At 48.2% G+C, this 22,490-nt stretch overlaps 1 protein-coding gene across 1 annotated transcript; it reads right to left on the reverse strand.

The window, feature by feature from the left end:
• Positions 1-3,591: 3,591 nt before the first annotated feature.
• NOL9 (nucleolar protein 9) lies at positions 3,592-22,482 on the reverse strand. The gene is made up of 12 exons (XM_055419451.2): positions 22,092-22,482; positions 20,937-21,156; positions 20,306-20,433; positions 17,165-17,300; positions 16,957-17,041; positions 16,317-16,414; positions 11,379-11,540; positions 10,904-11,201; positions 10,435-10,546; positions 8,676-8,853; positions 7,686-7,819; positions 3,592-7,118 (listed from the first exon to the last, which is right to left on the reverse strand). The coding sequence occupies exons 1-12, from the start codon at positions 22,461-22,463 to the stop codon at positions 6,969-6,971; spliced, it is 2,073 nt and encodes a 690-aa protein (XP_055275426.1). The 5' UTR covers positions 22,464-22,482; the 3' UTR covers positions 3,592-6,968.
• Between the last annotated feature and the right edge of the window lie 8 nt (positions 22,483-22,490).

A 22,490-nucleotide genomic window follows, 5' to 3' on the forward strand; every position in this document is an offset into this window, starting at 1 on the left:
GCCATTCCCTTCTCCAGGGGATCTTCCCGACCCAGGGATCGAACCTGGGTTTCCTGCAATGCAGGCAGATTCTAAGCCACCATGAAGCCTCCTGATTCTTTGTCAGTCTCCTCCTCATACTCCTCTAAATCCACTCTCCAAACTGCTATCAAAAAGGATTTTCTAAAATGCAAGTCAGAAAATGCTACCCACCCTATTATAAAAATGCTTAAACATCATCGTCCCAAGGATGAAATCTGAATTCTGTAAGATGCTCGACCATCCTCTCTCTGGATCAAGCACCATTTCTTTATACTCCCCCCTTCCCACAGCACCCACAAGAACCTACCCACCTCTCAGTCTTTCCAATGTGTGTCCCAATCATGCTGCACAAAATGCCATTTCTAGCTCCTGCTTTTCTCTCTTCCTAAAATCAAACCTTTCTACCCATAGTCTTTACCCAACTGATACCACTGTATCCTTTTGGTGATGTGATTCCTTAAAAAAAAAATCCCCCAGATGGGTGTTATAAGAGGAACCTCTCTTATGTATGAACCCATTACCCCACAGTCGCATCGCTCTGTTTAATACACATCAAACTGCTTTTCAATTTCCTGTTTTCCTGTCCTTGGCACACAGTGGTAGGATTCTAAAAGAATGGGCATTTATCTTGCTCACCACCACCAGTCCAGCCCCTGGCACAATGCCCGACAATTAATACGAGTTCAGTAAATATTCTGCCAAAGCTTGTTTAACTCTAAAACTTGGAAATATGGCCAAAGCATAACTAGTGGTCCTGTGTTTTTTTCCGCCTTCTTTGGCCACACCACATGGCCTGCAGGATCTTACTTCCCCAACCAGGGATCAAACCCACACCCCCAGCAGTGAAAGTACAGAATCTTAGTCACTGGACCGCCAGGGAATTCACACCAGTTGTCCTTCAGTATCAAAAACAAATCAGTAAAGGGCTTAAAGACATAATCAGGGACTTCCCTGGAGGTCCAGTGGTTATGACTTCAAGCTTCCACTGTCCAGGATCTGGTTCAACCCCTGGTTCGAACAGGAAACTAAGATCCCACAAACCTCATGGTGTGGCCAAAAAAGTTATTAATTAATTTAAAAGACACAAACTGAAGCAGCAGGGGTGGGCCATTCTCTGATGTCCCTGTGGCAGCCATGATTTGGGGCTGTAGCCCACATCTCACACAAGCCTGGAAACAATCTCCCCTGCAGTGAGTGAGCCGTGATGGACCTTGAGTGAACTGGACATGGGTCACTGGAGGCTCGTATATTAGCATGAGAGGTACCTGTCTATTTGACTCTCCGGCCACTCCCAGTGGAGACCCCAGCATGGTAGGTAAGTTTCGCATGAGGGTATGAGCCAGAGGAAGGCTACGTCAGCAGTGCAGACCCTTCCCAAGGAGGGGATGGCCCTGTAGTGGGTGCTCAGAGTTCTGTGTGCCTCACTGTCTGCTTCCTAAATCTGTCTTGGTCCAGCCAAGGGGGTGAGGGAGGGGTGGTGGGCAGACAAAGGTAGGAATGAGGTGTCTTCTGTGAGTGCTGAGAGGTCAGCAGCTAACACACCTTCAAGCCATTTTCTCTTTGGCCGGGAACAGGGTGTTTCCCAGGCCAGGGTTCTGACGGTGGGGATCTGGAAGCCTACTTGAGTCCACACACACCTTTCCTGATCCTCCATTGCCAAAACGCGTCATGGCATGCATCAGAAGTGAACTTACAAATATTGATGGTTTTGGAGGAATGTCGTGGCCCTACAAAGCTAAAGATGGGAACCTACTCCTAGCCATCCTGCCAGTGGGGACTCAGCCTTAAGGCACAAAACTGAAGGTTTGAAAGTCTGGGGCTGCTTTCTCACCTACCTTCTACCTCCCAGAAGAGGAAGCTGGAGAGCCTCCCCATCGCAGGCCCTCCCAACCCCCATCCTTAGCAGCTGCCAGTGAGCAGCTCTTCATATGGAAACCTGTTCTTTCTTCTTTCAGGGGTCAGAGGGCTGAAACCGAAAGCCTCCTTTCCCTGCACCTAAGTCAGAGTTGATGGCCAACCCTGCCTTCCAGGCTCTCAGTTCATCAAATCACCCCTTAGGACAGAATGTGTGCCCAGCCTGCAGGAAAGGTTCTCAAATGGCCCAGGTGAATTCTGCAAGTGAGGGATCGTAACCAAGCCCCTCCAAGACCCACCAAGTCCCCTTTTCTCGCTCCTCTTCAACCCTCCTTTCAGAACCAGAGGAAGAAAGTATACTCACCAGTTCCCGAATGGAGGCTGAGCCAACTGTGCGGTGGAGACCCGTGTTTTGTCAGGACTGAATTCATGTTTGACCTCGGGTGGTGGCACCTTGCCTGGCCCTTGAGCCACGTGCTAGACCCACAGTCTCCATCCCTCTCTGCCCGGCTGCAGTCCCAACCCTGGAGGGCTTCTCCTAAACTCAGCCCCGATCTTAATTTCTCCAGATGAGTTGTCTGCACAGAAAACCACTGAGCTCTCAGCCCTGCCAATCTGCCTCTCCTCCGACCCAGGCCCCCTGGGCGCTGTATGTTTTAACGTATGGACTCGGTGGCTGGGGTTTGCACCGTGTTTTCTTGCTGGCGGTTTCCTCCCCTTGGACTTTCCATCCCCAAGTACCCATGTGCTCCCTGGAACGCACTTCTCAAACTGCTGGCTCCCTCAGCGGGGGCCTTCCCTTCTTTCCAGGAAAGCAGCACCACGAAGACCCTTCCCGGCTGGACTCCTCGGCAGGGAGAAAGACCTGAAAGTTCATGGCTTGTCCCTGCCGGGCCGCCATTCACAGCCCGGAGACCAGCTCCAAAGCATTAGAAACACCCCAGGCACAGTCTGCTGAGTGCCACAGCAGCATCAGGGCCAGTTGCCATGGCAACCCTTGGCTTCCCAACCCAACACATTGTCTGCCCAGCTCAACTCTGTTAGCTGATTCCCAAGACTGCTTACTCAGCTCCCGGGATCTCCAGATTGGACCCGCTGCCCCTCAACTCCAAGTGTGGCTCCTTTCAGACTGCTCCCTCACCCCGCGGCCCACCCTCTGTCCTTTTCTTTTCCTGGCAAAGCCTTGGAACTCTTTCACCAGCCAAACCTTTCTGGAGGCCCTGCATCACGTGGCTCCTCTACTGCACAGATGGGCCCCATATTTATCTTAGCCACTGTTCAGGCTCAGCCTGGCAGCCAAGTCTCATTGCCTCTGCCAGGCCCCACCCTGGGGCTGAGGGCAGAGGGGCCAAGCGCTCGCTCAGGAAGAGGCAGTTACAGGCACAGACCCCTGGCCTGCTGGCTGGCTTCCTTTCTATTTGTACTCTTCTGGGAACAAAATTCTTTTTCCTGCTAATAGAGTCTCAAAGATAGTCCAGGAGTGACGTAACATACATCCTTGAGCCTGGTGGTTCAGATGGTAAAGAATTTGCCTGCAATGCAGGAGATCGGCTTTGTTCCTGGGTTGGGAAGATTCCCTGGAGAAAGGAATGAGAGTCATGACTGCGTGGCTAACACCTGGAGCCCAAAAAGAGAAATGAAGCTAACTCCCCTTGGAGCTTACCTCACTCGATAGTGAAACAGGAAAAAGGTGCAGGCGCCTCCCCTCTTCCCTGCCACGACACCCGGTTTCACTACCCCCTTCCAATGCTTCTGCCATTTCATCTAAGCATTCAAACCATTTCCTGGAATAAAATGGTCTATCTATATATGGAACAAAACGACACAAATTTACATTCTCAAAAATATTTACTGATACAGAAGTTCACATGTAAGTGAAAAAAGCTGAATAGAAACCATACATACAATTGGACAAACAGGTTTGTAAAACACACAAACGCACATGTGCAGTTTAGAAAAATACTGGGTGAGACAGGATCACGGCGTCAACAGTGATAACACGGTGGGGGGCTTCAGGATCGTTTCCTACACAGGTGAGCTGACTGCATGATTTTAAACCCAATAGTGGGGCTTATGAAAAACTCCCAGGGGCAGGTGATGGGTGGGAGCCTGAGCAGGACCCATAGCAGGAAGGACGGTGCCACTGCCTGGGGGCTGTGGCAAGATGTTTTCAGATGCGAACACTGAGTTTCTGCTCTGACCCAGGGTGACTCTGAGGAACACAGTCTTCCTCCTGTCTCCTGGGATTTACAACCCAGCCAGAGACAGGCCACAGGCCAGGAGTTACTGCTAGGCCTGCTGTGGATGTGTTTCATGCCTTCCTCATGCGGGAACCTCAAGAGAAGCGCCACCCACCCATCTTAAAGAAGGTCACAGGCTCAAGTGAAACACCCCTCAAAGCTACACTGCCAGCTGGTGGCACAGTCAGGACATGGACTCGGAGCTCCAACATCACAGCCTGCTATGGTAACAACCACAAGGCTTCACCCAAATCTAAGGGAAAGAACGAGCAGACAATCTAAAAATCACCATCCCATGTCACTTGGTCCTCACGCCATCTTCCAGGCAGAGACCTGAGTGTCCGCGAGGATGAGGCCCATCACAGGGGTCCTGGTATCGGTAAGGGGGGGCCCTATGGCTCAGCTGGGGCCTCACCACGTCCTCTCCACCCCCGTATCCGCTCCAGTTGGCCAATCTCAAGAGTTTGTTTTCACAAAAGTCATAATCCCAAGGCCAGCTCACCTCCTCCTCTCCCTTCTCAAACTTCAGTTCTACACTGGGGTCTCCAAGGACAAACTGGTCCCTGTCCCCAAGACCCACCTGGGGACAGATGGGAACAAGAGAACTACCTTTCTTCACAAAATTAAATCAACCCTAAAACTGCAGGATTTTTTTCCATTTTTCATGTTACCTGTCCTAAAAACAGGTCGGAAGAACTGATTTTAACAAACCACAAAATCAGTGACTGAGGGTTTCCATATTTTAAGTCATATATTCCTTTGATTTTCTTAAAATAAGTTATGTACTGCTTTGAAAATCACACAGACATGACTGTTTGGTTTTTCACATCCCACTTGGCATGCGGGATCTTAGTTCCTCGACCAGCGATTGAACCCTTGCCCCCTGCCATGGAAGCGCAGCATTCTAACCAACGGACCACCAGGGAGGTCCCAGGAGTTTTTGTCATGCTTATCTCCAACACAGAGCCCTCACTGGCCATCCTGAAGCAACACATACTGTGGAAATGACAGAAGCCTGAAACATCAACACTGATTATCCAATGGGCCAACACCCAGGGTGTGTGCACCATTGCCAGTCTGACTGGCACACCCAGGAGATGACCCCAGGGCTGTCTCCAGCATCTCTCCGTTCCGTCGCTCAGTCGTGTCCGACTCTTTGCGACCACGTGGACTGTAGCCTACCAGGCTTCTCCGTCTATGGGATTCTCCAGGCAAGAATACTGAAGTGGGTTACCGTTTCCTTCTCCAGGGGATCTTCCCGACCCAGGGATCGAACCCAGGTCTCCCGCATTGGAGGCAGACGCTTTAACCTCTGAGCCACCAGGGAAGCTGAGAAAGGCCTCCAGAGGCTCCTCCGCCATCTCCAGCCCCACCATGGCCTGACCAATGGCTGACAGCTCCCTCTAGTGGCAACGTTGTTTTCCTTACCAATGGGGACTGTTTTCCTTACCAATGGGGGCTTAAAGGCCAGCAGGAGACAGGCTACTGGCGGGTCAGGATTTAATGAAAATGCAAATGACAGATCACCACTTTCATTCTTCCCAAGACTTACTGCTAAAGACCTAAGCATCGTTGTAAAGATACAGGAACTTGTGAAGGAGGCAAAAAGTTGACAGTGGATTGACTGCAAAAGTCGCTGCAAGGCCAAGATAGAAGAACATGAATGTACAAGTTAAACTTAGATATAAATAAGATGTAACTAAGAAACTAGACTTTAAAAGTTCTCTAAATATCAAAGCTGATCCTGGAGGGTGACAAAGGCTCTAGGAGATGAGGGACCGGCCCCCAGAACACTGAAGACAATGATGACCAACACCTTAAATGGACGTAAATCGTAAAACCTTCATCCTAACAGTGGTCCTTCGAGGTGTCCTGTTCGGAAGCTAGAATTCAGAGCACCAGGACCAAATGCTGCTTCTGTAGGCATCTCAGGGTTTCTAAACGCAGACATGATGTGATATGAACTGGCTGGCCTGCTCACCAAACCATTTCCAACCCTGGAGGTTAAAGAACGCTGACTCCAGAGAGAAGATGAAGAAGGGGGTGCCCACCATTTCCTCCGAAGCCCCTGGGAATCCAGCGCCACCACTGGCATGGAGCTCATGTCCAGCCACCAAAACCAATAGCAGGAGCTGCTCTGCTGGGCCTCAGTCCAAACAGCCTGGTTTCCGGCTCTGCTCACTGTGCGTTTGCCATCTCAAATGAGAAGTCAATCAGGACAAACTGAGTTTTAAAGAAGCCCCAGGACAGGTTTCCTGGGTTTGAGAGCATTTTTTCAGGGTAAAAATTTTCAGCATCAGATTTTTAAAAGAGGAAGGGTTCTTGAGGCAAACTTTTATCTATGAAACCTTGAATAAATTTAACACCAAATATAAGCATAATCCTCAACCCATGTATATGGAACAGGCATCCAGTGAGCAGGGCTGGGAGCACCCTCCAAGCAAGGACCACAGGGCAACTCTGTGCCCTTCTATGCTCTCCATCCCACCAGATGTCCTGCTTTCCCCTTCGAGACATTTCTGTGATCCAGTTTCTCTATTTTTATCCAATAGCAACCAGGTCCTTGAGAAACTTCATGAGGAATCGACCATGTTCTGTTTCAGTGCTGCATGAACTCGTCCCTGCTTCTTGATTCCTCTAGAAAACGGAACAGAAGACTAGGGAAGACCTCTGTCACGTTGATTAAAGAGTATACGTACTCTAAATGCATCCATGAGCTACGTAGGAAACACTGCACTGTTTGCTACGTAAGCACGCTGTTCTGTTCATGGTCACAGAACCCCATCGTCCACTGATGCCAGGCTGGAGATGGTCAAGTTTTCTGGGAGGAAGGTCCTTCCTGTATTAAGAACATCAGTATGTTTTTCGATGGAACTTAGGTTTGGGATGTCCTTTCTCTTTATACGTTACCCCACTTTCTCTTGCTCCAATTTTCTCTGATGCTCCAGGAAGCTTAAAATTATAATCTGTCGTGACATAAGGTATGGTCCCTTCAAGCCCACACTGAAATGGAAACACAGAGAAAACATGTGGGAACACTTAGAATCTGGCCAAGATGGAAGACAGTATTAGATCGCTTCTAACATCCTCAGCTCCTCTTCCGTGGAAGGGCCCACTTACACTTCAACCCAATGTCCAACAGCAAGAGATGGGGCTCTCTCTTGAACCAGCAGGTGACGAGGAGGACACTGGCTGCCTCCCCAGCTGCCTACAGATCCTGCTGTTTGGTTTGGGGCCACACGGATGCCCTTGGCCCATGTGACCTTCCGTGACCTTCCCACAGGAGCCTCTGAAGACTGTCTTCAGGAAGGGTCACCTTGGGGTCACCACCTCTGCCCTTTTTCTCTCACACCCATGTCTGCGATGATGGGTCCACCCAGGGCTCCTACCCGAGGTGATGGGGACTCATGCCCCAGACCTTCAGGCCATGCGGACATGTCATCTGGCCTTGTCCATCTCTACGAAGGAGTGTAAGCTTCCCAAACAAGAACCTGCTCTGTGACTCCCGCCCCAACTCCAGGTCCGCACTTTGCCATGGACATGGCCTGCGAGCTCCAGGGCTGCACACACCTGGCTCTTGAGAACACACTGTGGGATGGACACGGCTCCGACCAGCAGACAGTTCACGTGTCTCAGCTCCTCTGGGGGCACGGGAGTGAGGATGTGGTAAAGCCTCTTCTCCATGTCGATCCCCCTGCAAATCCCTTGAGGACACACAACACACAAGATCATCCTCCCCACCACTCAAAACTGCAGAACAGCTTCTGAGTTTTCTAACGTCCCTGGTGCTACAGTGGAGAGGAATCCACCTGCCAATGCAGGGACACGGGTTCCATCCCTGGTCCAGGAGGATTCCATGTGCCATGGAGCAATGAAATCCGTGCCCCACAACTACCGAGCCCCTGTGCGTGGTGAGAAGGTTGAGGAGGAGGTTAAGGAGTTGAGGTTGAGGAGTCTGACACTCTGAAACCAGAAGGCATCAGGCTGGTGTGTAGACTGTGATGAACGAAACGAAGGGGTGCCAAGCAGGACCCAGGGGCCTGATCCATATACAGAGTAAATCTTTCAAGGACCATTCGCGGCCAGTGCAGGGTAGGAGGAGGAGTTGCGGGTGGAATGTCAGGGAACAGCTGATGGATCTATCAGGACCTCAGTGTTGGACTGAAGTCTTAGATTCCAGAGAGACAACTAAGCAGAAAAGTGACTGGTAACATGGGCTTGGAGCTCTGACGTTGTGCTGGAGAGCATGTACAGAGGTCAGCCTACGATGAACCGAGAGCCGCAGTTTTCTGTGGGACGACCCACAGAAAACATGTCAGATAAGAGGTAGGTCCGGCCAGGCCTTGAGGACTCCGGTGATTAGAGGAGCTGGGAGGACAAGCAAAGAAGAACCGCTCCCTTCCTGCCCCTCACCCCCCAGGGCCCACTTCACAGAGGATAGACAAGCTCTCTGACCACTCCAGGCAAATAACAGCAACAAGGTCAAGCCCCGCCAAACTACAGCTGCTCAGGTGGGTCAATTTCAGTAGGTTTATACTCAGATTTTCCTCTCAGACTCACCAAACCCCACACAATCGCAGATGGGACTCTGGGCAAGCAGGATGGGCCCGCTGGCGTATCCCCTGACGTCATCCAGGATCTTGCAGAGCCCGATCCAGCTGGCGTTCACAGCGTACAGGATGTGGGTGGGGGCCACGTCCGCGTGGATGATCCGGAGCGCGACGGCATTGAAAGGGACCTGGAGGACACACATGCACCCCCTCCAGTGATCTGACTCGAAAGACTACTTGTGTTAGTAGTTTCGACAAGCTGACGAGTCATCTATCTGAAGTTTTATCTGCCAAACTGCCCACCAAAACATATCTAAACGGAATGGAAATTGTTTAGTGTTTCACTGCTTTAGACTGAGAATCTAGGAAAATTACACAAAGCTCCTGCACACCAACAACACTTGCTAGAAATCTAAATTGAATGCCTGCAACTCTGTCTAAAGAGACACATGAGATGCGAATCCGGGGACATCAGCATGAGCTGAAGGTAGGAGGGAGACTGAAACTCATCACCAACAGGTCTCCGGGTGGAAGAAAGTAAACATCCACAGAGTGAGGAGAAGCCCCCTGAGGGAATTACTGAATTAAGAAAAATGGACCACCTTCCTGGAGCACACAGTAAAGGACTACCTTTAACATGTAACTCTCTGGGTAACTATAAACTTTTAAAATAGAAAAGCATTTTGTTAAACATTTTATTTAGGCTTCAAAAACAAATGTGAATTTGTAACAAACAGTAGTTTACATTACTGCCAGGTAAGTTTCAAGTCCAGTTACAGAGCATCGCCAATGAGTATAAACTGGAGCAAATCACCCAAAAACTCCACTAAACCAACTGCCTTGGGTTCTTCAGTGGAGAGGGCTTGGAAGCCTGGGGCCAATTTCACCACTGGGCTTGGGCAACATGATGCTGCCCACCACCCCATACACTCCCTGGTCACGGAGCCTGCCTGTGCGACCTCCGCCCAGCGTCTCCTGCCTGCCTGCGCCCAGTCTTCTAGCTGTAAGTGGGGTCTGTACCAGCACCCTCCCCACAGGCTCAACAGAGAGCCTGGCCCACTGTGTGCTCAGCACTGTGCAGGCCACACAGCGGAGAGCGGAGTGAGGGCTCTGGTCCAGAGTCAGGCCACCTGGGCGCCAGCCAGTCCCAGCCCAGACTTTTCCTATGTCCTGTGGGCAAGATGAGTCCGCCCCGGCCTCAGTTCCATCATCTGTAAAGTGGGGATAATGACAGGGCCTCGGCGAGTTGAGGACAGCACAGCACAGGGCAAGCACTTAGAAGTGATTCCTGTTGCTGTTTGATTCTTTCATCATCTGGGACCCTAATACTCTGGTGGTTTTTTCCCAAAACAGTCCTTCAGAGGTTGGAATCCAAGATGCATATACTTTAGAGCTAGAATCAACCTGTGACAATATCTGAAATACGTTATGAGTGCTCTCTGGGAACACGCGCATTCTGCGAGGCCCATCACCACCACTCACAGCCCAAGTCACACACGGCCAGTCGGCAGAAGGGCAGAGCTGGGTTTCAGGGTGTGGTCCCAGGGCCACCTCTGGTGTTAGGCAGAACATTCCTGGTCAGGATGGAAACCAGGGTCAGCCCCTCTGGAGGTGGATCCACTCCCACCGGATCCCTCAGCTCCCGACTGTAAAATGGGCACAGTGGCCACATCAACACCTCAGGGCTGAGGATGACATGAGTGAAGGAGTATAAAGAGGTGAGACGGGCACATAGGAAGCTGGACAATCCCCCCGAGAACTCACGTTACCTGATAGGGGGTCAGACCGTGTAAGGCACGCAGTGGCTTTGGCACTGGGGGCTGCAACTGGCTCAGGTAACCCAGCACTGCCAGCTCACGAAGGACTCTGTTATGTGATTCTCTGAAAAGTAAATCAGAAGAAGGTGAGAGGCCCACCTCCCACTCCGAGACAGGGCCCACCTATCCTGACAGAGCCCACATCCCAACCTCGGGACCTGTAGACATTGCCTCTCCATAAACCCATTGGAGATCCTTCAGGTCAAAGCTCCTAGAGGGGCAAGCAGACCTGGAGGCCAATTCTGGGCATTTCCACTGGGAAAGGAACCATTCAGAACAGACCTGACTCTTCTCTGTAAACAGGTAGCTCTGACAGAGATCTGAAAGATTTTAGGGGACTGACCCCTTTGAAGGAATCGAGGACAGAAGGCCTTGTCAGACTGAAGAAAATGGAATTCTCCAGCCATGATGGTCTGCTTACCTATTCCTGGGCGTTTTTCCAGTCACAAACTCCGACTTCACGAACATTAGCTTGTATCCCGTAGACATAAATGGACTCTCTTTTTCTTCGTCAGCAAACTCCAAACTCTCGGCGAATTCAGGCAGGTGGAAACCTCTGTTTCTGACTCTGGACTTGCGTCTTGTGTACAAGCCGTCCATGTCATCCACGAAGTCGGGGGTGAGGTCTGGCATGTATTTACTCCGGTCCGAGCTAAACTGGATGACGTGGCTGGGCGATAGCAGGCGGATCAGGTCAATGAGAAGCAGGAGACCCTGGTCTGTGAGGAAGTAATCGACAGAGCCCAGTCAGTGCACCAGGGCGGTGATGGTGCCCACAGGAGGCTGGGACGAGGAGCCTCCTAAGGACCAGGCTGCAGCGCTAACGGCTGAGAGCCATGCACGCATCCGTTCCCATCACCCAACCCTTTCTGCCAGATGCACCTCCATGGACTCACCTGCCACCCAGCCCATGGTGTTGATGATAAGAGGAGACTCTCGCTTGTAGGAGCTGAAAACATACTTTATTACCTCTACATAGTTTTCAAAGTTGTTTTTACAAGAAGTTTTCCCATAATAGACCATTTTCTGGGGTGTCCTCTGGTGGGTGAAAGGTGGTCCTAAGAAGATAAAGGTGAGAGTCACTGATCCATGAGAACCTAAGAGGTAGCAAGGGCTGTGGTCCAGCCATGATCCCTGACGAAGCTGCTCAGGAAATCTGAGCCCATCTGACCACTAGGAATAGCTATGCTCTCACTTTTGGAAATCTAAGCTTTCACCTTCAAACACAGACACTCCTGCATTTATACACAGTTAACTCCAACTACGTCCTAATATGGCCATTCATTCAACAAACATCTACCGGACGTCTACTGCATGCTGGGCATTGTTCTAGACACTTAGGACACATCTGTGAATAGAAAAAACACCCCCACAGGGTTTACACACAGTAATTAATAACAACAGTGATCACTTGCTGGACTACAGTACTTACTATGTCCTGCATGCGCTACACACAGTCTCTAGTTTTCATAAACCCCCGTGACACAGGTAGCATTTACTTTCTCGATTTTTACAGACGAGGAGGCTGAGAAAGAGATTACCTTGACCACGGTCACACAGCTAGTAGGGATCAGTGGGACCTGAACTCAAGCAGTCCAGCTTGAGAGGACACACCCTCATCACAACAGCAGTCTGTCCAGCCCAAGTCGCTTCCCATCCCCTCTGGGCAGGGCTGCGGCCGGGGCCAGCACACATGGCAGGCAGGTGACCAGGACCATGTCGCAACAAAGTCACAAGGGCCTTGGTCAGTGTGGCTGCTGCGAGGCCACCTAGGGAAGAGCTGGCGAGGCGCCCCTCAAGCTTGGAGTCAGGGGACCTGGGGTAGCCCACAGCTGAGAGTGGCCTGCACGGTCTAGTCTGTGTCATGCATACTCAGATGGTCTATCTAAGCAAATACAAAGGGAATGAACAAATATGTAAATACACTGAGAATAACTGCAGCCAGGGTTCTCACCATTGGAAAAGGGGTTGATAAATGTAGAAGGGGGAAGGTTAACTAGGATGCACCTGGGTGTGAGATTAGAATCTGAATGATCACAAGTCCTTGCTGGTCCAGTGGTTAGGACTCTGTGCCTCTACTGCAGGGGACTGGGTTGGATCCCTGCTCGGGGAACAAGATCCCAAAAGCCATGCAGATTGGCCAAAAAAAAAAAAAAAGAATGATCAGTGCAAATTCATGATTCTTAATAAACAGAAACCTATACAAAGACATAAAAACATGTATTTACATATAGGTGCACAAATACACATACATATTATGTATATACATACATGACATGTATGGGTTTAAGTATATGTATATTCCCTAACTGTCCACCAAGGGGCTTTGGAAGCAATGACACCCAGAAGAAAACGAAAACACCACACCTAGTTAGATCAGAAAACACTATCTTAAGCAACTGATCAAAGCTAACATCTCTGGTAACAGGACAAACTGACAGCGTGTTGATACGACACAGAGAACACAGCGTCACTTCTAAGTCTAAATATGGGAAAACCCACAAATGTACTCTTCAAACTGTCAAGGTCACAGAAGATTAGAAAAGCCAGATAACAGTCTCCATATTAAAGAAGACTAAAGATTTTTAAGTACACACTGGGCCTACACAGATGACTGAGACAAAATGGACAAAACCAAGTAACTACACTACAGCAATGTCACTATCCTGATTTTGGTGGTTGTATTTATGATGATGTATCAGTCTTTGTTTTTAAAAATACAGTAAAAGGGGGGGGAAATTAAATACAACAGAGATAATGTAAAAAGAGGAACAATGAAACCAGCTAAAAAAGAGAGGAATTCCCTGGCGGTCCAACTGTTAGGGCTCTGCGCTTCCACTGCTGGGAGCCTGGGTTTGATCCCTGATTGGGGATCTAAGATCCCACAAGCTGCACTGCATGGCCAAAAACAACAACAACAAATTTTTTAAAAAACACAAAAATACACCACATACACACACAAAAAACTTTTTAAATAAGAAAAAACAAAAACAACAAAATCCCACAAAAATCAGTTATGTTCCTACATACCAGCAATTAACCACCTGAAAAGGGAATTAGAATAGCAATTGCATTTACAATAACTAAAGAATTAAATCCTTAGAAGTGAATCTAACCAAGGAGATAAAATATTGCTTAAAGAAATTAAAGAAAACATAAAAAATTAGAACATCCTTTGTTCATGGATAGGAAAATGTTAATACTCCCTCATCTACAGACTGAATGCAATCCTTGGGACTTCCCTGGTGGCCCAGTGATGAAGACTCTGCTTCCACTGCAGGGGCGTGGGTTCAATCCAAGGTCGGGGAACTAAGATCCTGCATGCCTCACCACCCAGTCAAGTGAAAAACAAGACGGAATACAATCCCTATCAAAATTCTAACAGACCTTTCCCCAGAAATGAAAAAGCCTATTCTAATATTCATATGGAATTGCAAAGGGTCTCAAAATGACCAATCTTGAAAAAGAATAAAGCTGGAGGATTCACATTTCCCAATTTTGAACTTCTTACAAAGGTACAGTAATAAAAGTGTGGTACTGGCCTAAGGGCTATGTGTAAACCAATGGACTAAAAAGCACACACACAAAAAATCCTTGCATGCGCTTCCCAGGTGGCGCTAGTGGTGAAGAACCCACCTGCCAATGCAGGAGACACAGAACTGCAGGTTCCATCCCTGGGTTGGGAAGATCCCCTAGAGAAGGGCATGGCAACCCACTCCAGTATTCTTGCTGGAGAATCCCACGGACAGAGAAGCCTGGTGGGCTACAGACCATGGGGTCGCAAAAAGTCAGACATGACTGAAGCAACTCAGCACGCACGGATGTATGGATATGTAATCAAATGATTTTCAACATGGGTGTCGAGACCATTCATTGTGGAAAGAACAAACAGATAATGAAAACTGGACATCCGTGTACATGGATGAGACCCTTCTCATGTCAAACACAAAATGTAACTCAAAACTGATCAAAGACCTAAGTGCTAGAGGTAAAACTTGCAGAATTCCTAGAAGAAAACATTACGGAAAATCTTTATGAGACTAGATTTAGTAACAACTTCATGGATGATCCAAAAAGCATAGGCGGCAAAAACATAAAAATTAAGAACTTTTGTGCATTGAAGGATATTATCAAAAGCAAATAAAATGACAAAGTATCTGCAAACTGTATATCTAGTAAAGAATTAACATCCAGAATATATACAGAACTTCTAAAACTCAACAAAAACAAAGAACCCACTTCAACAGTAGGCAAAGGACTAAAACAGCCATTTCTCCAAAGCAGATGTACAAATGGCCAATAAACATATGGAAAGAGGCTCAACACCATTAGTCATTAGGGAAATGCAAAGCAAGACCAAAAAGAGATTAATTCCACCCACAAGAAAGGCCATGATCAAAATAACAAGTATTGTTGAAGATGTAGAGAAATCAGAACCGTTGTGAATTACTGATGGGAACGTAAAACAGTGCAGCTACTATAGAACAGTCTGGCAGTTTTTCAAAAAGTTAAACATGACCACTCATGGGTGTGTATGTATGTATGTATATATATCCAAAGGAACTGAAAGCGGTGGCTTAAACAGATAGTTGTAACCAATATTCACGGCAGCGTGAGTCACAACAGGCAGAAAACTAGAAACAATATAGGGGCTTCCCTGCTAGTCCAGTGGTGGGATCTGCCTGCCAATGCAGGGGACAGAGTTTGATCCATGATGATTCCACATGTTGTGGAGCAACTAAGTCCTGGCGCCCTAGAGCCCGTGGAGAAGCCACCACAATGAGAGCCTGCCCACCGCAACAAAGAACAGCCCCCACTTGCTGCAACTCGAGAAAGCCCAAGTGTAGCAATGAAGAGCCAGCACCACCAAAAATAAATAAATAAAAACACAGTTAAAAAGATGGACAAAATGTGATATACACACACTGGAATGATTTTCAGCCACAAGAAAGAGTTAATTTTGATATATGCTCCAACTCAATGGACATGAGTCTGAGCAAGCTCTGGGAGATGGTGAGGGACAGGAAAGCCAGGCGTGCTGCAGTCTATGGGGTTGCAAAGAGTCAGACATGACTGAGCGACCAAACAACAATATGAACAGATCTTGAAACCTTATACTTAGTGAAAACAGCCTGACACAGGAGCACAAGTACCGCATGATTTCACTTAGATGAGGTGCCCAGAACAGGCAGATTCACAGGGAGAGACAGGCAGCACACCAGAGGTCCTCAGAGGCTGGAAGGGGATGCACTGTTATTTAATGGATATAGCATTTCAGTCCGGGACAAGGAAAATGTTTCGGAGGCAGACAGTGGTAGTGACTATACAGCGCTTCGAATATATTTGATGGCATGGTACTGTACACATATCAATAGTCAAAATGATAAATAACATGTTATGTACATTTTTGTATTAAAAAAAGCAGCATGGGACTCTGATTTGAATTCTGAAACATAAAAAGGGTATTAGTAGGGTAACTAATGGATTCTGAAAAAATCTATAGATTAGTTAATAGCATTATATCAATGTCAATTTCTTGGTTGAGATCATTGTGTAGCGTTATGTAAGATGCTCGTATTAGAGGAAAGTGTTTCTAATTTACATAAAATAAAATGAACTGTAGTTCCATTTATTAAAATAGAACCCTAGAAATGTATCATTGAGTTTTGAGGGGTTTTTTTGAGACCCGAGGAATACTTATGGGAAGACCATAAGTTTCATGGGGAGATGTGTTCATTTTTTTATATTTTATACTTTTGTACTCTTTGACTTTCTTGCATCAGTACTTTTGTACTGTGTAAAACCAAGACATTTAAGAAATGTAGAATACATACCTAGAACTGGTTCTGTAATATTAAGCAAAGAAATGCAACCCGGAGGAGTAAATTCTGTCTGCCCCAGATCACATTCCAAATAATCAACGCAGGATATACTAAAAATTCAAAGGAAAGAAAGAAATCTTAGCTCTTTTTATTTACCGCGTCCAAGGTAAATCAGAACATAAAGATTTCGTGTGACACACAGGCATACCCTCCAACAGCCGTGAAGGCAGAATGCTCCATAAATGACACCAGCACAGGGAAAATATCAGGGCAGAGAAACGGGACGCGGGCCTGGCTAGTGTCCATTCACTGTACGGGTTCAACTCTGCCTTGCCTCAAACTTTACTTTTTAAATACGACAGATTTTATCCTCGCTCTGACTCTCTGGGTTTGGACAAAAATAGATTCTGAGATCAACTGATGGCTCCTGTGAGCTCCCCAACAAGCAAAGTGGGTACACCTGAGAGCACCACAGCTGCACCCAAAACGGTACAACCAGGAGGCCTCCCTCGGCTGAGCGGCTTTGTACAGAGTTGTATGTCATCTCTGTGGAGGAACTGAGATGCATTCCCATCTAGCTTCTCAAATCAAAAATCCTACTTCCTGCTGAAAGTCTGGCAATATGTCACAACAGGATTAAAAACACTCTTACCTATTTAACAGCTGGTTAATGAGGTATCTATTAAATGTTGACTTTCCAATGTCCTGGCAGCCACAAACCAGAATGACAGGGCAGTCTGGAGGAGAAACAAACATTGACCCCTGACATGAGCCGTCGTCTTTAGGACTCTGGTCATTAACATTAATCCTCTGAGGCTCTGGCGGAAGAATGCTAGACTACATCAGTTTGTATCACTCACCGCTAGAAATGCTCACTAACTCTTCCATGGCTGCAAAGGCGCTCTCTGTTAAACGCAAACCAGTTTTTTTTTTCTCTCTTCTAATACCCACAGATCTCAAGGCAAAATACTCAGAGTTAATCTGGAAAGTCCGGACCTGAAAATAATAACATAATGTGTTTCTTTTACTTTGGTTCGAAATTAACAAGCCTCAAATAGTTGTGAGCTACAAAAGATAACTTTGGGGACTTCCTTGGTGGTCCAGTGGCTAAGACTCTACACCCCTAACACAGAGGGCCTGGGCTTAGTCCCTGGTTAGGGAACTAGATCCCACAAGCCGCAACTGGGACTTCGTATGCCATAACTAAACATCCTGAGAGGTGCAACTAAGACCTGGTGTGGCTGCTGCTGCTGCTGCTGAGTCACTTCAGTCGTGTCCGACCCTGTGTGACCCCACAGACGGAAGCCCACCAGGCTCCCCCATCCCTGGGACTCTCCAGGCAAGAATACCGGAGTGGGCTGCCATTTCCTTCTCCAACGTGTGAAAGTGAAGTCGCTCAGTCGTGTCCGACCCCTAGCGACCCCACGGACTGCAGCCTACCAGGCTCCTCCATCCATGGGATTTTCTAGGCAATAGTACTGGAGTGGCTTGCCATTGCCTTCTCCGGGTGTGGCTAGATAAATAAATATTAAAAAGGGGAAAAAAGATAACTCTGATCCCTCCTTTCGTCTCACCTCTCAGTTGATTCTCAACTATCAATCACTGAGGGCAAAATAAGAACATCTTATAAAATGAGATAATCTAAAGGTTACTCTCTGCCTTATATGAAAATATAATTCCAGAATGTACTAACACATAGGCATGGGGGGTGGGGGAGGTTATCCAAGAAAGATCATAAGGAATCTAAATAGTGGTGCTTGAGTAAGTTGCAGGGAAAAAAAAAAAAATCTGAAAGTAAGTGAAAAAGGAACAGGTTTGATCACAGCACCTGAAACACTCACTGTCAGGTGGGGTCTCCATGTCTACCTCTGTGGCCCTCCCAGGCTTCTAGATTCTGAACTGGACTAAATTAATGTGACCACGGAGCCCGTGCATCATCCTGCCTGTATTTCTTAGCTTCTCCTTCCATGTGAAACCCCCAACCCCTGCCTACTCTCTATGCCCCCTCTCAGCGATACCCCAATCCATTTCACAGAATAAGAGAAAACAGTCAGAAGAGAACTTCTGCTTGCTCCAGCCCTGTCCTGGGCATTTCCTCCAGCCACTCTCAAGGAACCGCCTCTGCTCCCAAGGCCAACAGACCACACAGACACTGGAATCCCTCCCTCCACGGCACCATCAGTGTACTCTCCTGTGGCTTTTTCCTACAAGCTGTGTTCAAGCATGCGGTTCTTTCCATCCATCTGAACAAAACCCAGAACTCTCTCGACCAGGCTTACTCTTCCAACCTGTTTCATCTCTTTCTTCCCTTTATAGCTAAACTCTCTAAAGGCAAAATCCCTAACCACTGAACCCTTGAGCTCCTCCTTCCCCAGCTCTTGATTCCATTCCTATCAGTCTGGTCTGCTCAGCAACGCCATGAAACCACCCTGTCCAGAAGATGAGCCTGCACGGATTTCCCTTCTCAGGCTTCATCACACCGTCAGCAGCGTCGGGCGCCCCCACTTCCTTCAGAGGCTCCCTGATTACACTCACCTGCTCCCCTTTAACATCAGCACAACCACTCCGCAGTCACTCTGTTGCTCCTCAGGCTCAGACCTTGAACTTCTCACTTCTACCTGCATCAACTTCTTGGTGTCATTATCCCATCTCATGGGCTTTGGAACCCTCTTCTGATAAGAACAGATACTATACTTGATCTTAGTCCAAAGGCCAAGAAGCAACGGAATCCTATTCTACTGAAAGCAGCCAAATTTACATTTGAAACCTCTTATTTGGGCTTCCTGGGTGTTCAGTGGTAAAGAACCCTCCTGCCAATGCACGAGACATAAGAGACATGGGTTCGATTCCTGGGTCAGGAAGATCCCTTGGAGGAGGGCATGGCAACCCACTCCACTATTCTTGCCTGGAGAATTCCATGAACACAGAAGCCTGGCTGCAGTCCATAGGGCCACAAAGAGTCAGGCACAACTGAAGCGACTCAACACACATGCATGCATACAACCTCCTCTGTGAATTTGACTCACACATTCAACCGCCCAGCAGGCATCTCCAGTTGGATGTCTAAGAGGCATCTTTCAGCTACAGACCTAAGTCTCTTCCCACCGCCCCATGTCTCGGCCAAAAAACCTGCTGTTGCTCCCTGATTCCTCCTCACACCTCACATCCAATCTGATGTTCCTATAGATTTGGCTCAATTTACTGGCTCATGGGAGACAATTTTAGGAACCAATCTGACTTCAGGAAATTAATGGGCTTTCCCGTTGGCTCAGAGGTTAAAGCATCTGCCCGCAATGTGGGAGACCTGGGTTCGATCCCTCGGTCGGGAAGATCCCCTGGAGAAGGAAATGGCAACCCACTCCAGTATTCTTGCCTGGAGAATCCCTTGGACGGTGGAGCCTGGTGGGCTACAGTCCACAGGATCGCAAAGAGTTGGACACGATTGAGCGACTTCACTTCTTCCTACCGCCCCATGTCTCGGCCAAAAAACCTGCTGTTGCTCCCTGATTCCTCCTCACACCTCACATCCAGTCTGATGTTCCTATAGATTCGGCTCAATTTACTGGCTCATGGGAGACAATTTTAGGAACCAATCTGACTTCAGGAAATTAATAGTAAGGGCAGCAAAAATTTGGAAATGAGGAAAGGGAGAGATGGGAGAAAGTGTAAGTGTGCTGAAATTACTCAGAATTTAGAGAAAATTCATACTGTTTCAAGTTAATGAATCAAAATATAAAGATAACCATTTAAAAAATATCAAAAGGCATTTAATCAACTGTAACAGAAAATGGTGACTTTATCTGGAGAATGAAGCTAAAGGGGGTAGAAGAGACAATTTTTCCAATATATCTTTCTATTGACTTTTTACTGTACATACGTGTTACATTCTGTATGACTTATAGCAAACATGACAGACAGATAAGACTAGGGGCATCCTACATAGTCATCTGACTGTTTTGGTGAAAGTAATGAGCAAAACTCTGAATGAAAACTGGTTCTACCTCTTGTACGAAAATGTAAGATAAACCTGGATGGCTGATCATGAAGTTCACGGTGGAGGTTTTCAGACGCTCCAGCAACACGATGGAACACAGAGGAGAAAAACTGCTCATCAAACAATATTTGTCATCTGTAAAGAGAGACAAAAGCTACATTAGAAACAGCACTGCATCAAACACTATGCCCTGTGGGACTTTCCTCTCCTCTGCTGAAGTCCACACCTTTTGAGACTAGGAATTATGTATGACAGCGTTTTTCAGGAGGCCATACTGCATGACAGAAAGACACCTGGATGGAGAAGTCAATCCAGGTTTGCTACCTAAACACTGTGTGGCCTTGGGTGACTTTCCTCATTTGTGAAATGGTAAAAATAGCTTCACTCTCCAGACCTTGGTGAGGATTTAAATACATACAGTAAAGAGTGCAAGTTTGAGGCCATAATAAACATCTAAAAATTATTCGCCTTGGGTCTTCCCTGGTGCTCCAGTGGTTAAGACTCCAAGCTTCCACTGTAGGGGACATGGGTTCTATCAGGAGAACTAAGACCCCACATGCTGCAGGGTGAGGACAAAAAAAAAAGTTTTTGCCTTATTATGATACATCCTCAGTTAGACACTCAGTTCTCTCCATTACCTTGGTTCAGATAAGGTCTGAGCAGAGCACGGGCTTCTCTCTTCATCTCCTTCTTGCTTTTCTCATGCACTGAATAATGAACAGCATTGATGGCCAGGCGAGAGTGGGTATAGGGAGAGAAGACATTCTGGGCAGGCTGGCCTTGGCTGATGGTAAAACCAAACACCTGCACCTGTCCATAGAGGCAGGTCACACGACAGATCCCACTAAAAGTAAAGCCCTAGAGGGAACAAAAAATGAAAGGAAGAAATAAGGTTACAGATTCTGTTACCAATGACAGAAAACTTCTAAGATTTTAACTGGCTCTTCAGGTTATCAAAAGGAGATGAATTGAAAAAAAAAAAAGACAGAGATGAATTGCTAAGTTACAGAATACCTTGCAGGTAATGATGTAGTATTTTAAACCAATAGATACTTTTAACCTAAGATCATATCCTGGAGCAGCCAAAGGGACAGAGTCTGATGCACACTGACGCATGGGGGCCCCCTGAACTCAGTTCTGTTCTCACGGCTCCCTGTCCTTACAAAGCTACAGTGCTGGGAAGCCTCTCTCCTCGGTTTTTCACTTCCCTCCTACTGCGGGGGACCTCCCAGACCAACGTCCAGGTGAAGGGTTTGACTGCTGGCTCTGCCTCCACTTGCATCTTTCCGGCAGGTTACCTAAGCTATGTTCTGTTTCTTTCTTTAAACATTCCTAGCGGTAATGACTCCATAGAGCTGGTAGCACTAAATGAGTTTAGATACCCACAACACTTAGAGACTGACATTTGTGAGTACTAGATAAATGCAACCTATTATTACTATTAAAGTCCCTCCAGCCCCAAAGACGGAGAAGGAAATGGCACCCCACTCCAGTACTCTTGCCTGGAAAATCCCAGGGACGGAGGAGCCTGGTGGGCTGCAGTCCATGGATGGTCGCACAGAGTCGGATATGACTGAAGCGACTTAGCAGCAGTACCAGCAGCAGCAGCCCCAAAGACCTAGAATTCCCTCAGAAGGATTCTTGTTACTCTCTGTCCAGCACCACCGCCCGAGGAATGCGCCTGATCCGCCAGAGTACCCGCAGGGGGAAAAGGGCCTCTCCCAGCTTGCAGCTCCCGGGGCTGTGTCCCCACCTTCCGGCGCTGCCCACCCGGCTCCCCAAGCGCGACTCACCTGTCCCAGCGGCAGCAGCAGAACAGCGCGACCCGAGCCAGCCGGCCGCACCGGCGGGATGGGGAGGATAGCGGGACCACTCGGGACCGGGTCTTCGGCCGGCTCGGGACTGGAGGCCCGCCTGCGGGCCGAGGTCTTCAGCCTCTGGAGCGCCGCGGCGCCCGACACCAGACAGCCGCCCTGCAGCCAGTCCGCGCCGGCAGCCTGGGCCTGCAGCAGCCGTCGTCGAAGCCGCCTTCGGCTGCGCCAACGCAGGTTCCGGAGCCGGCGGCGGGGCCGGCGGCTGAGAATGAGCTGGGGCCGGGCCTTGCGGGCCCGCAGCCACGTGTGGCGGGAGGAAACCCTCTTGAGCAGCAGCAAGGAGTCCGACATGTTTGCTGCCGTGGCCGGGCGCTCGAG

Source organism: Moschus berezovskii, chromosome 17 (assembly GCF_049115385.1).
Source record: "Moschus berezovskii isolate FMDL1 chromosome 17, NW_MosBer_1.0, whole genome shotgun sequence".
NCBI classification, from domain to species: Eukaryota; Metazoa; Chordata; class Mammalia; order Artiodactyla; family Moschidae; genus Moschus; species Moschus berezovskii.